Consider the following 13,063-nt stretch of genomic DNA (forward strand, 5'->3'; position numbering starts at 1 on the left):
AAGATGGAAGTATTAAATGTTATGAAAACTTTTCAGAGTGGTGCATTCAAGGACTCTCCTTCATCCAGGATTGGAGAGAGCTCTGCCACAGGCTACGGTCACATCACAGCAGCCCTCTGCAGTTTCAACGCAGCGCTCTGACACTGTATAGTGAGAGATCTGTACCTGGCAGTGAAGTGTGATGTGGAAAAACACACTTAAAGTCCAATATGTCCGTTTTCACAGCCGTCGCATGGCCAGTAAGTTATATGTAGAAAAAAAAATAGATTTCTGTGTCCACACTACTCAGAACTTTTTTCATTTTAGTGTGGAGACAGAAATCTTTTTTTTTCAGTGTCCACACTAAAGTGAAGAAATCAGATTTCTGTCTCTACACTGTTCCTAAAAATTCAGATTTCTCTGTCTATACTGTTCTGAAAAAAAATCAGATTTATGTGTCCACATTAATATAAAAAAACATCTGATTTATGTGTCCACATTAATATAAAAAAACATCTGATTTATGTGTCCACATTAATATAAAAAAACATCAGATTTATGTGTCCACATTAATATAAAAAAAATCTGATTTATGTGTCCACATTAATATAAAAAAACATCAGATTTATGTGTCCACATTAATATAAAAAAACATCTGATTTATGTGTCCACATTAATATAAAAAAAATCAGATTTATGTGTCCACATTAATATAAAAAAACATCAGATTTATGTGTCCACATTAATATAAAAAAAATCAGATTTATGTGTCCACATTAATATAAAAAAACATCTGATTTATGTGTCCACATTAATATAAAAAAACATCAGATTTATGTGTCCACATTAATATAAAAAAAATCAGATTTATGTGTCCACATTAATATAAAAAAACATCAGATTTATGTGTCCACATTAATATAAAAAAAAATCTGATTTATGTGTCCACATTAATATAAAAAAAATCTGATTTATGTGTCCACATTAATATAAAAAAACATCAGATTTATGTGTCCACATTAATATAAAAAAACATCTGATTTATGTGTCCACATTAATATAAAAAAAATCAGATTTATGTGTCCACATTAATATAAAAAAACATCAGATTTATGTGTCCACATTAATATAAAAAAAATCAGATTTATGTGTCCACATTAATATAAAAAAAATCAGATTTATGTGTCCACATTAATATAAAAAAACATCTGATTTATGTGTCCACATTAATATAAAAAAAATCAGATTTATGTGTCCACATTAATATAAAAAAACATCAGATTTATGTGTCCACATTAATATAAAAAAAATCTGATTTATGTGTCCACATTAATATAAAAAAACATCTGATTTATGTGTCCACATTAATATAAAAAAAATCAGATTTATGTGTCCACATTAATATAAAAAAACATCAGATTTATGTGTCCACATTAATATAAAAAAAATCAGATTTATGTGTCCACATTAATATAAAAAAAATCTGATTTATGTGTCCACATTAATATAAAAAAACATCAGATTTATGTGTCCACATTAATATAAAAAAACATCTGATTTATGTGTCCACATTAATATAAAAAAAATCAGATTTATGTGTCCACATTAATATAAAAAAACATCAGATTTATGTGTCCACATTAATATAAAAAAAATCTGATTTATGTGTCCACATTAATATAAAAAAACATCAGATTTATGTGTCCACATTAATATAAAAAAACATCAGATTTATGTGTCCACATTAATATAAAAAAAATCAGATTTATGTGTCCACATTAATATAAAAAAAATCAGATTTATGTGTCCACATTAATATAAAAAAACATCTGATTTATGTGTCCACATTAATATAAAAAAAATCAGATTTATGTGTCCACATTAATATAAAAAAACATCAGATTTATGTGTCCACATTAATATAAAAAAAATCTGATTTATGTGTCCACATTAATATAAAAAAACATCAGATTTATGTGTCCACATTAATATAAAAAAACATCTGATTTATGTGTCCACATTAATATAAAAAAAATCAGATTTATGTGTCCACATTAATATAAAAAAACATCAGATTTATGTGTCCACATTAATATAAAAAAAATCAGATTTATGTGTCCACATTAATATAAAAAAAATCTGATTTATGTGTCCACATTAATATAAAAAAACATCAGATTTATGTGTCCACATTAATATAAAAAAACATCTGATTTATGTGTCCACATTAATATAAAAAAAATCAGATTTATGTGTCCACATTAATATAAAAAAACATCAGATTTATGTGTCCACATTAATATAAAAAAAATCTGATTTATGTGTCCACATTAATATAAAAAAACATCAGATTTATGTGTCCACATTAATATAAAAAAACATCTGATTTATGTGTCCACATTAATATAAAAAAACATCAGATTTATGTGTCCACATTAATATAAAAAAAATCAGATTTATGTGTCCACATTAATATAAAAAAACATCAGATTTATGTGTCCACATTAATATAAAAAAAATCAGATTTATGTGTCCACATTAATATAAAAAAACATCTGATTTCTGTGTCCACACTAAACTGAAAAAACATTCTGCGTCCACTCTACTCAGAATTTTTTCCATATTAGGGGCTGTCCACACCAACACAGGTATTTATAAAACCGTGACTCTTTGCTCACGGTTTGTCCTTTCATCCACACATAACCGCAGTTTTGGGCCCCTGTAACCGGAGTTATTTGTAACCGGAGTCCATGGTGAACTTTTTGGAAAAGTCCAGCGTCAGCAGTCGTGTGGACAGGATAACCACAGTTATTTTGTCTCGCCTCCATTGTATGACGTCACAGTGTGCGACGTAAACAGAAAACAGCTGTGTTATTACCCGATCCAGTGTGTGCGAGAGACGATTTGAGGATGGACCTAAACAAAATACTGCTGCTAATTAGCAGCATATCAGCACTTTGTGGCTGTATCATACAGCTAACTGTCAGTCCACAGAGATTCCACCCTGCCTCGATTCGCCGTTGTTGATTTTTGTTTGCTTGTTGTTTTTCCGGTGATGACGTTTTACTGCCTTCTGATTGGCTACAATGGCCTTACAGTTAGGAGTTATATCGCCACCTACTGCTTTGGCATGTGTATTACATTGCTTGATAGTGGAATTTGCGGTGTCATGTGGACGGAGGTATTTTTATTACACCACTCGTATGGACGCAGATTTTTTAAAAACTGGAGGCCAAAAAAGTTCGGTTTGAAAAATACCCGTGCTCGTGTGGACTAGGCCTTAGTGTGGAGACAGAAATCAGATTTTTTTTAGTTCAGTGTGGACACAGAAAATTTTTTTTTTTCCCAAAATAGTATAGACAGAGAAATCTGAATTTTTAGGACAGTGTGGAGACAGAAATCTGATTTTTTTCCACACTAAAGTGAAGAAATCAGATTTCTATCTCCACACTGTCCTAAAAATTCAGATTTCTCTGTCTATACTATATTGGAAAAAAAAATGTTTTCTGTGTCCACACTGAACTAAAAAAAATCTGATTTCTGTGTCCACACTAAACTGAAAATATCAGATGTACGTGTCCACGCTAAACTGAAAAATTCCGGTGTGTCCACACTTCTCTGGGTAAAACAAACAGCTTTTTGCATCCACACTAAACTGAAAATATCAGATTTCTGTGTCCGCACTAGATTGAAAAAAAAATGGCTTTCTATGTACACACTGAAATGAAAAAAAAACACACACACACACAGATTTTTGTGTCCACACTAAACTGAAAAATCAGATGTATGTGTCCACACTAAAACAAAATAAAATTTGGTCCACATTTGCTTGTAATGTGAACGAAGCCTTCGAGCATCCGTGAAAACAACTGTTTGTCTTTTTGTTTTGTTTTTGTAGCATTATGAAGGAAGAGCGTGAAATCTAAGGGTGAAACTGGATACTTGTTTGTCAGAGTGTCCTTGAATGCACCAAATGACCCGACAAGTTTCACGCTACGTCTTATCTTGATATTAACATACGCTCATTAACTCTAGTGAAAGTAAACTACAAACAGCAGCTGTTCGTGCCATAGCCTGCAGAAAGTGTTTAGATGAAGGTGACTGAAGGTTCCTCTCTCTTCATAAATTAGTGTATAAAACATATGAGCCTCTTCATCGCTCCTCCTCCTCTCTTCTTTAGCTTCGTCTAACCGTCTCCTCTCTCCTGCCCTCCCTCCACAGGTGAAACCATGCGGCTGTGTGGTGCTCCCTAGCCTCCCCTGTCCCTCGCCTCCCACCTGATCTCTCCTCCTCCACCCCCCTCTTCCTCCTTTGTCCTCCTGCTCACCATGACGACCCCCCTGGAGATGCTGCTGGCTCAGCCCGACCAGGAGCTGAGCCACGAGCGGCTGGACGGCTGCGAGGACATCGCCGGGCGCTACAAGGTGGTGCCCTCCGTGGTCTGCTCCATGTGCTGCCTCTTCGGCATCATTTACTGCTTCTTCGGTGAGTCCTGATCGATGTGATTAATTTGCTCGCCAAGTCACGGCGCTGTTAACGTGTTTTTTCTCTGCGTATTTCAGGCTATCGCTGCTTCAAAGCGGTGATGTTCCTGACGGGCCTGATGTTCGGCTCCGTCGTCATCTTTATGCTCTGCTACAAGGAGCGCGTTCTGGACACCCAGCTGAGCGTGGAGGCCTCAGTGGGCATCGGCCTCGGCATCGGCACGCTCTGCGGCCTGGTCACCATGCTGGTTCGCAGCGTGGGCCTCTTCATGGTGGGCCTGCTGCTGGGCCTGCTGGTGGCCGTGGCCACCCTAGTGGGCATGGAGGAGCTTTCCAACAGCCCGCCGCGCTCCGTCTGGGTGCCCCTGGGCGTGCTGCTTGGCCTGGGCATGCTGTTCGCCGTGCTCACCCTGCAGTGGCAGCGTCTCTTTACCACGCTGTCCACGGCGGTGTTCGGCGCAGCGGTCATCACTGTGGCGTTAGACTACTTCGTGGAGCTCTTCGCCCTCGTGCTGTACATGTATGAGCGGATGAAAGCGGTGCCTGGGAAGCCTGTGTGCTGGCTGACGTGGGTGGTGCTCGGGGTGTGGCCTGCCCTCACCCTGCTGGGTGTCATGGTCCAGTGGAAGGTGACCGCTGAAGGATACTCCCATACCAAGGGTGAGGACGGGTCTCTAAAACTATTAGTACACCTGTAGGGAAGTTCTTTAAATTTGGCACAAACATCGACTTCCATTCAAGGATGAACTGATTTGATTTTGGTGGCCAAAGGTCAAGTCACTGTCACCTTGCGTTGTGTCATTCCCATGAACACGAAGAAGGCGGTGAAGGAATTTCCTCAATTTTGGCACAAACGTCCACTTGGACTCACAAATCAATGGATTAGAATTTGGTGGTCAAAGGTTAACGTCACTGTGACGTGGCATCCGTTTCATTTCTTGAATGTGACGGGTCAGGAACACCTTGAGGGAATTTCTTTAAATTTGGCACAAACGTTCACCTGGAACTCAAGAATGAACTAATTAAAATTTGATGTCTATTAAAGCAAGTAACTGTGTGTGACCCAGGTCAAGGTCACTGTGACCTCGTTTGTCGCATTCTCATGAATACAGCCTCTCAAGAACACTGGAGAAATTTCCTAAAATAAGGCCCAAACATCCACTTAGACTAAATGTGTATTGATTTGATGGTCAAACAGCAAAGTCACTGTGATTTGTGTCCCTCTCATTTCGTGAACGTGACATCTCGGGAAGGGAATTTCTCTAAATTTGGCACAAACATCAAGGTTACTGTGACCTCGTTCGTTGCATTCTTGTGAAAATGATATCTCGAGAGCACCTTGAGGAAATTTCTTTTATGTGGCACAAACGTTCACTTGCACTCAGGAATGAACTGATTAGACTTTGGTGTCTAGTTAAAGCAAGTAGCTATGTGTCTAGCTCCACCTTCAGCTACACCAAAACCTTTACAGTTCTATTAGCATACGCTAGCTAACATCTGTCTGAAGCTTTGATGGAGGAAAACAAGGCTCCTCCTCACGGGCCTCCCTCTTCTCCTCAGTGATCATCAGCCGGCAGCAGAGGAGGATGCAGGTGATGCGGATTCGTCAGCGGGACGATCGCTATCGCAACAAGAAGAAGAAGAAGCAGCAGCACGGCTCCTCCCACCATCACCACCAGGCCAAGCAGCTTCACACTGAGCCCGCCTACCGCCGCAAACCCAACCCTATCCGCCGCTACGACACGGACGTCCTCTCACCAGTGAGGAACTTATTTTCCTTATCTATGGTTGTGTTGTTTGTCTTTTTTATACTTCCTGCTGTGTGATTGGTCGTTTCTTTGTATCATTGTGTCGGGTTTTGAAAATTACAGATAGAGCAGTCATTCTTTTTACAGCAGAAAGCTAAGGCTTCTGTCTTTCTGTCATCACCTTATGTTACCGTACCTTTCATGCCGTGCAAACACAGTATGTCACCAGAATTGCGCTTGAATTTAACCGTAATAGCTGCGGGAAATCCATCCATCCATTTTCATCCGCTGATCCGGGGTCGGGTTGCAGGGGCAGCAGACAAACAAAGGTCCCCAGACAACCCCACGGTGTTCCCAGGCCAGATATGTAATCCAGCCGGTGTGTTCTGGGTCTGCCCCAGGGCCTCCTACCAGTCGGGGGTGTGTGGGACACCTCAACTGACCCCTTTCAACATGAAGGAGCAGCGGCTCTACCCCAAGCTCCCTCCAGATGTCTGAGCTCCTTACCCTATCTCTAAAGCCCTGTTTCCACCAAACACTTTCGGTGTGGTACCTTTGGAACCAGAAGTAACCCTTCAGACATGGTTCCTAGACCCACGGTCTGTTTAGTGTTTCCACCACAGACAGTCGAGGAACCATGTCTGAAGGGTTACTTCTGGTTCCAAAGGTACCACACCGAAAGTGTTTGGTGGAAACAGGCTATAGTGACACTCTAGGCTTCTACTGACAGTGTGGATCCATTGGGTCTGGTCTAGCGCCTCCAAATGGCCAAAAACAGCCATAGTAGTCTAATTCGGTATAACTTGATCGTGGGCCTGGAATGATGGGTTATACAGCTTTCCTGGGATGTTGCAATACCTACACACTGATGTCACCCAGTGCAAAAATGATACTGGACTTTGAAGACCCACCCTGTCCGATATCTCAGCTGCTGCTTAACTTGGCATTTCTCTTCATGTTTTATTATCTACTCTCATTTGTTAATGTTTCTTTGAATGCCTTTCCTTTCTCTGCACCATCCAGAGCTACATCCAGAGTTTCCGAGACCGGCAGGTCCAGGCGCAGCCCATCCCGAGCCGGCTGGTCGGCGGCCCTCACACCGTGGTGGACGTTGGTTACGACTGCGGCTCCACGACGCCCCTCACCGGAGCTGCAGCACCTGCACTGCGTGTCTGAACACTCCTTCACCTCCCAGAGGCCTGAACACACCACGCCACCTGAGAGATGCGTGACTCTGCAATCACTACTCCACCCGGGTGGAACCACACCTGTGCTAGAACAAAACGCCATTGGGTTTCAATGCAAAGGGTTTAAACATAATCTGGGTTCAGCCACGTCCCTAACAGGATGAAATATATCTAGGGCTGGATTTACCCACAATGCAAATCATGTTTAACCCTTTTACTAATTAAATTTTGGATCTTAAGGCTCCGTCAGTGTGGTGCAGAGGCTCGACCTCTTTTCACTGTCTTTCAAATGCACAAACACATGCACGCACTCACACAAACACACACTGCAGCTACAATCTCCAGGATCGACGTGGAAACCTAGAACAGCCCGCTGTACCCGACCCCGGCCTGTTTGTCACCGTCTCCAGTCAAACCACATCAGGGATCTCAGTTTCAGCGCAAACACGCCTCAGGTTCAAACCCAAAAATCAAAATCAACCCTGGTTTCTACCGCTGCCGCCGATTTTCAACTCATGGTGCAGAAGGAACTCGTTCCTCAGCCTGTAGGCGTCTTAAAAGTCCAACAAAGACCATCTCTAAAGGGAAGTAAGGGCCCTTAAATGCAAGCCGGGATCTTTTATTTGCTTTCTGTGCCATGCGGACTACAACAACCGTCCCTGAAACGGGGAGAGACGTCTTTAATGTTTAAAGGGGGAAACCCTTCGTCACCCTTGGTGCTGGACGATCTTCAAGCGTCAAACTGTTCTCTGACAGCCGGGGAATCTGTTTAAATGGGTGCCTTGCCCCTCTGTGGACTGTACCACTCAGCAACAGGAGGGGGGTTACTGGCAGATCTCCCATCGATGGCTTGTTTTTGCATTAAATGTGATCACAGAAGGATTTCTCAGCCATGGAGCTACAACAAGCAGGGTAAAAAAAAAATCTTGTTGGAGTGGAGTTGGCTTCTTGTCTTAACAGATGCCTGGACATACGAGGAGGATTTGCTTTAAACCGACAGCAAGAGAGCCGCGTTTACACTGGCACCTCATCTGAGGTTTCACGCAACGCAGAAAAAAGGAAACAACAATCTGATTATTTTACAACCTGAGTGTCGTTCCTGCTGCAGTGCAAAGTGTTCATCCTCCAAGAGATTATTTATGCTGCTGAGCCGAGAAGTGATAGTGAAAGTTATGTTTCACTTTCTTCCTGTTTCCTGCTGCAGAGCAATCAAAATCTGAGCCGTTTCAAAACGAGCAGAAGAAGCAGGTGAAAGTTTAAAATCTTCTCCGGGATGAGCAGATTTGTACGGAGCCCCTAACGTCCCAAAATATTATATATTTTTATTTTGGGCGTACAAGATATTTTTCTTGTTAAAGTTAAAGTTTTAAAATGTTGATATCTTCTGCATACAAAGTAATGAGGTAAAAACTTGCGTGCTCAACATAACTTGTTTCCACAACATAAAAGTTATTATCTAGTGGGAACAAGTTATTATCTTGAGGGGAAAAAGTTTTCTTGTGCGCACTTGTTCCCTCAAGATAATAACTTGTTCTTATCGCATGAGAACAAGTTATTATCATGTGGGAACAATTTATCTTGTACACACTTTTACCTCAAGATAACAACTTGTTCCCACAACATAAAAGTTATTATTTAGTGGGAACAAGTTATTATTGAGGGAACAGTGTGTACAAGATAACTTGTTCTCACAAGATAATAACTTGTTCACAAAACATACGTTATTATTCAGTGGGAACAAGTTGTTATCTTGAGGGAACAAGTGCGCACAAGAAAACTTTTTCCCCACATGATAATAACTTATTCCCACTAGATCATAATTTTATGTTGTGGGAACAAGTTATTATCATGTGGGAACAAGTCAACTTGTGTGCACTTGTTCCCTCAAGATAACAACTTGTTCCCACTAGATGTAATTTTTTAAATTGTATGAACAAGGTAGTATCTTGAGAGAATAAGTGCACACAAGATGACTTGTTCTCACTTGATAATAACTTGTTCACAAAACATACAAATTATTATCTAGTGGGAACGAGTTATTATCTTGAGGTGACAAGTGTGCACAAGATAACTTGTTCCCACAAGGTAATAATTTGTGCACACAAGATTAAAGATAATATCTAGTGGGAACAAGTCATTACCTTCAGGAAAAATGTGCACAACATCATCTTGTTCCCACAAGAAAATATTTTTTCTGCAAGATAAAAGTTATTTTCTTGTGGGAACAAGTGCACACAAGATAAGGTGTTCCCACATGATAACAATTTGTTATCTCAAGAGAATAACTTTTCCCACCATATAAAAGTTATTCTCTTGTGCACACAAGATAATTCCCACGAGATAGTAATTTGTTCCTACAAGACAATTGCTGGTTCTCACAAGATAGTAACTTGTTCCCACAATGTAAAGTTATTATCTAGTGGGAACAAGTGTGCACAAGATAACTTGTTCCCACAAGATAATAACTTGCGCACATGAGATGACTTGTTCTCACAATATAACTTGTTCCCACAACATTAAGTTATTCCTAGTGGAAACAAGTGCATGCAAGATAGCTTATAATAGCAATAATAGCAATAATAACGTGTACGCACAAGGTAATAACTTGTTCCCTCAAATAATTACATGTTCCCTCAGAATGATAGCTTGTTTTTACAAGATAGTTATTGGTTCACACAAGATAAAGGTCATCTTGTACACACAAGACAAATTGTTCCTACATAATAGTAACTTGTTCCATCGAGATAGTAACTTGTGCGCACAAGATAAAAGTTCTAATCTAGAGAGAACAAGTTGTAATCTTGAGGGAACAAGTGTGTACAGGGTAACTTGCTCCCATGCGGTAATAACTTGTGTGCACAAATAAGTTGTTCTCACAAGATAGTAACTTGTTCCCACAACATTAAGTTATAATCTTGAGGGAACAAGAGCGCACAAGATAACTTGTTCCCACATGATAATAATTTGTTCCCCCAAAGTAATAACATTTCCCACAAGATAAAAGTTACTATCTTGTGTGCACAAGATAACTTGTTCCCACACAATAATAACGTGTACACACAAGGTAATAACTTGTTCCCTCAAATAACTACATGTTCCCTCAGAAGTATTATCTTGAGGGAACAAGAGCGCACATGATGACTTGTTCCCACGTGATAATAACTTGAGGAACTTCCGGGGCTCTGTAGATGTGTGTAATCAAAATGCTAATAGTTTATTGATATTAAAACAGTGACTCCAGGCTGAGACGTCAGTGTAAACAAGGCTCAGAGCGTGCGGATGAAAGACTCGGACTCGTGGCCATACCAACTTGTACTTAGACCAACAACTTCTTCCATCATGTGCATTGATTTTCTTTTTTTGGGACAACATAACGTTTCTGTCACCAGTGAAAATGTGAATACTTTGTTACTGTCTTTACCTTTTTTAAAGGAAAAGCAAACAAATGTGGGGGGGGGGGGGGGGGGGGGGGGCAGGGGGGGAATGTATGTTTTTATTCATCCGTTGGAAACGGACAATGCATGATCTCACCCCTCCGTCCCGTCCCGTCCCCGCTCCGCCCTGCGTGGCTTCGTTTTGGCTCCCACCAGACACCCTCCGCCCCTTCCATGTGCATCGATGTGAAATTTGTACATAAAACACAGCACTTACTAACTTTCTTTCTTTTCTTATTTTTACCATTTTATCATTTCATTTAAACTGTTTTTTTTCTTTTTCTTAGGACTCTAATTTAATTGTTCTTTTCCAGTGGGATGTATTTATTTGCTGATTTATTTATTTCTGGAGCCGTTGTGTAAAGGAGAGTGCAATGTCATCACTGTAGGCCAGTAACTCCATGCTTTTTTTTTTAAAGATTGAATTATGACTATGATTATTAAAGCATGTGTTCCTATGGGCCTGTACACCATCCATCTGTGTGACTCGTCTGTTCGCTCAAGGACATGCAGACATCAAGCAGCTGGAACATGAAATACACTTTACTTTTATTAGCAAATAATATTTGAAAGTCACAAGAGATTATCCCTCCTCCTCCTCCTCCTCTTCCTCCTCCTCCTCCTCCTCCTCTCTACCTCACACAGCCTCCTATCTCTGCCTTCATCTCCAGACACCCTTTAATCTCCCCCTCCATCTCCTCCTTGTTATCTGTCCTCTCTGCGTCCCCTCACTGATAAGCACTCGCACATACAGTTCACTTCGTCCTCCTCAGAGCTCCTGATTGCACAAAAAAGTGACTCTGACCTTGAGGAAGAAACCAGAAGCAGAATCATAACACAGTTTGAAAAAGGCAGCAGTGCATGTTCAGAGTGGGAGTAAAGCCATCTGCACAACTGAAGTGGTTAAAAAAAAATGAGATGCGAAAGCAAATTAGCTCAGTTGATGTGAAACAACAGCACATCTGTGATATTTAAGTTAGATTGCAGAGCAGGAAGTGAATGCAGCACCAGAATATTTTATTTAGCAGGCTGTCTGAAATGCTTTTACACTTTGCAGCCTCTTTCAGATGCAAATATGCTGTTTTGCATGTTGTGATTTTAATATTTTGCCACTAGACCACAAAAAATCTCCATCTTTTATCTGTTATCGAGACCTTGTTGACCCACCTCCACCGTAATGATGGCGTTTTTGTTGAGAAATGTTGGCATTTCTGCAAACCATAGATACATTTGCACGTTATTATATCACAACTTTCTGTTTCAAAAACGCTGTGGTTGATGTGTGGTTATGTTTAGGTACAAAAATCATTTGGTTATTGTTTGGAAAAAATCATGTTTTGGCTTAAAACGCCTGAATTTGAGGGCACAATTTCTGCGAGAAAAGCAGCAATGTTTACATCTGGGTTAAAAAACAACCACTATTTGTGGCACTACTCCAGCAGGAAACGCAGCAGTGTTTCCGTAAAAGGCATACGCTTTTCAAGGCGCAATTCCAGCTAGTAATGTCATGATGTCTAGGTGGAAAACAGCCACTTTTTGTGGCACAATCCTCGCTAGAAATGCAGTGGTCTCATTAAAAAAACAACTGCTTTTCAGGGCAGTGTCTGTGTTGGAAATGCAGTGATGTCTTTTTAGAAAACAGCCATTTTGGTGGCGCGATCTCTGCTGGAAATGCAGCATTGTAGGAAAAGATCATGTTTTGATTTGAAATACAGCAGCAGTGTCTCAGTAGATAACAAACCCTCTCTGTGGCACTATTCCCGCTGGAAACACAGTTATGTTTAGGTAAAAAAACAATCATCTTTTTGGCAATATCCCTGCTGGAAATGCAGCTATGTCTTGTTAAGAAACATCCGCTTTTCATGACACTAGTAATTTTTGGGTAAAAAATAGTCAGTTTTTGTAGCAAGAAATCCGCTGGAAATGCAGGGAAGTCTCGTTAAAAAGCAACCACCTTTTGTGGTAATTGCCCCTCTGGAAACACAGAAATGTTTAGGTAAAAAAACAATAATTTTCTTGGCAATATCCCTGCTGGAAATGCATTGATGTCTTGTAAGAAACAACTACTTTTCATGGCATGATCTCCACTGGAAATGCAGCAATGTCTCAGTAAAAAACAACCATTTTTTGTTGCACTATCCCTGCTGAAATTGGAGCGATGTCTTGGTAAACAACTGTTGCTTTTTTGTGGCACTATTCCCGCTGGAAACACAGTAATGTTTATGTTTAAA

General features: G+C 40.1%; 1 protein-coding gene across 3 annotated transcripts in view; it reads left to right on the forward strand.

The window, feature by feature from the left end:
• Positions 1-11,307, forward strand: part of tmem198ab (transmembrane protein 198ab) — a 40,904-nt gene extending 29,597 nt beyond the window's left edge. For all 3 annotated transcript variants that reach the window (XM_033616084.2, XM_033616086.2, XM_033616085.2), the window contains exons 2-5: positions 4,201-4,464; positions 4,542-5,123; positions 6,024-6,223; positions 7,235-11,307. In XM_033616084.2, coding sequence (XP_033471975.1) covers positions 4,308-4,464; positions 4,542-5,123; positions 6,024-6,223; positions 7,235-7,387 — 1,092 coding nt within the window. In that variant the 5' untranslated portion in view covers positions 4,201-4,307 and the 3' untranslated portion in view covers positions 7,388-11,307. The remainder of the gene's footprint in view (positions 1-4,200; positions 4,465-4,541; positions 5,124-6,023; positions 6,224-7,234) is intronic.
• Positions 11,308-13,063: the final 1,756 nt, after the last annotated feature.

Source organism: Epinephelus lanceolatus, chromosome 24, assembly GCF_041903045.1.
Source record: "Epinephelus lanceolatus isolate andai-2023 chromosome 24, ASM4190304v1, whole genome shotgun sequence".
Classification (NCBI taxonomy): domain Eukaryota; kingdom Metazoa; phylum Chordata; class Actinopteri; order Perciformes; family Serranidae; genus Epinephelus; species Epinephelus lanceolatus.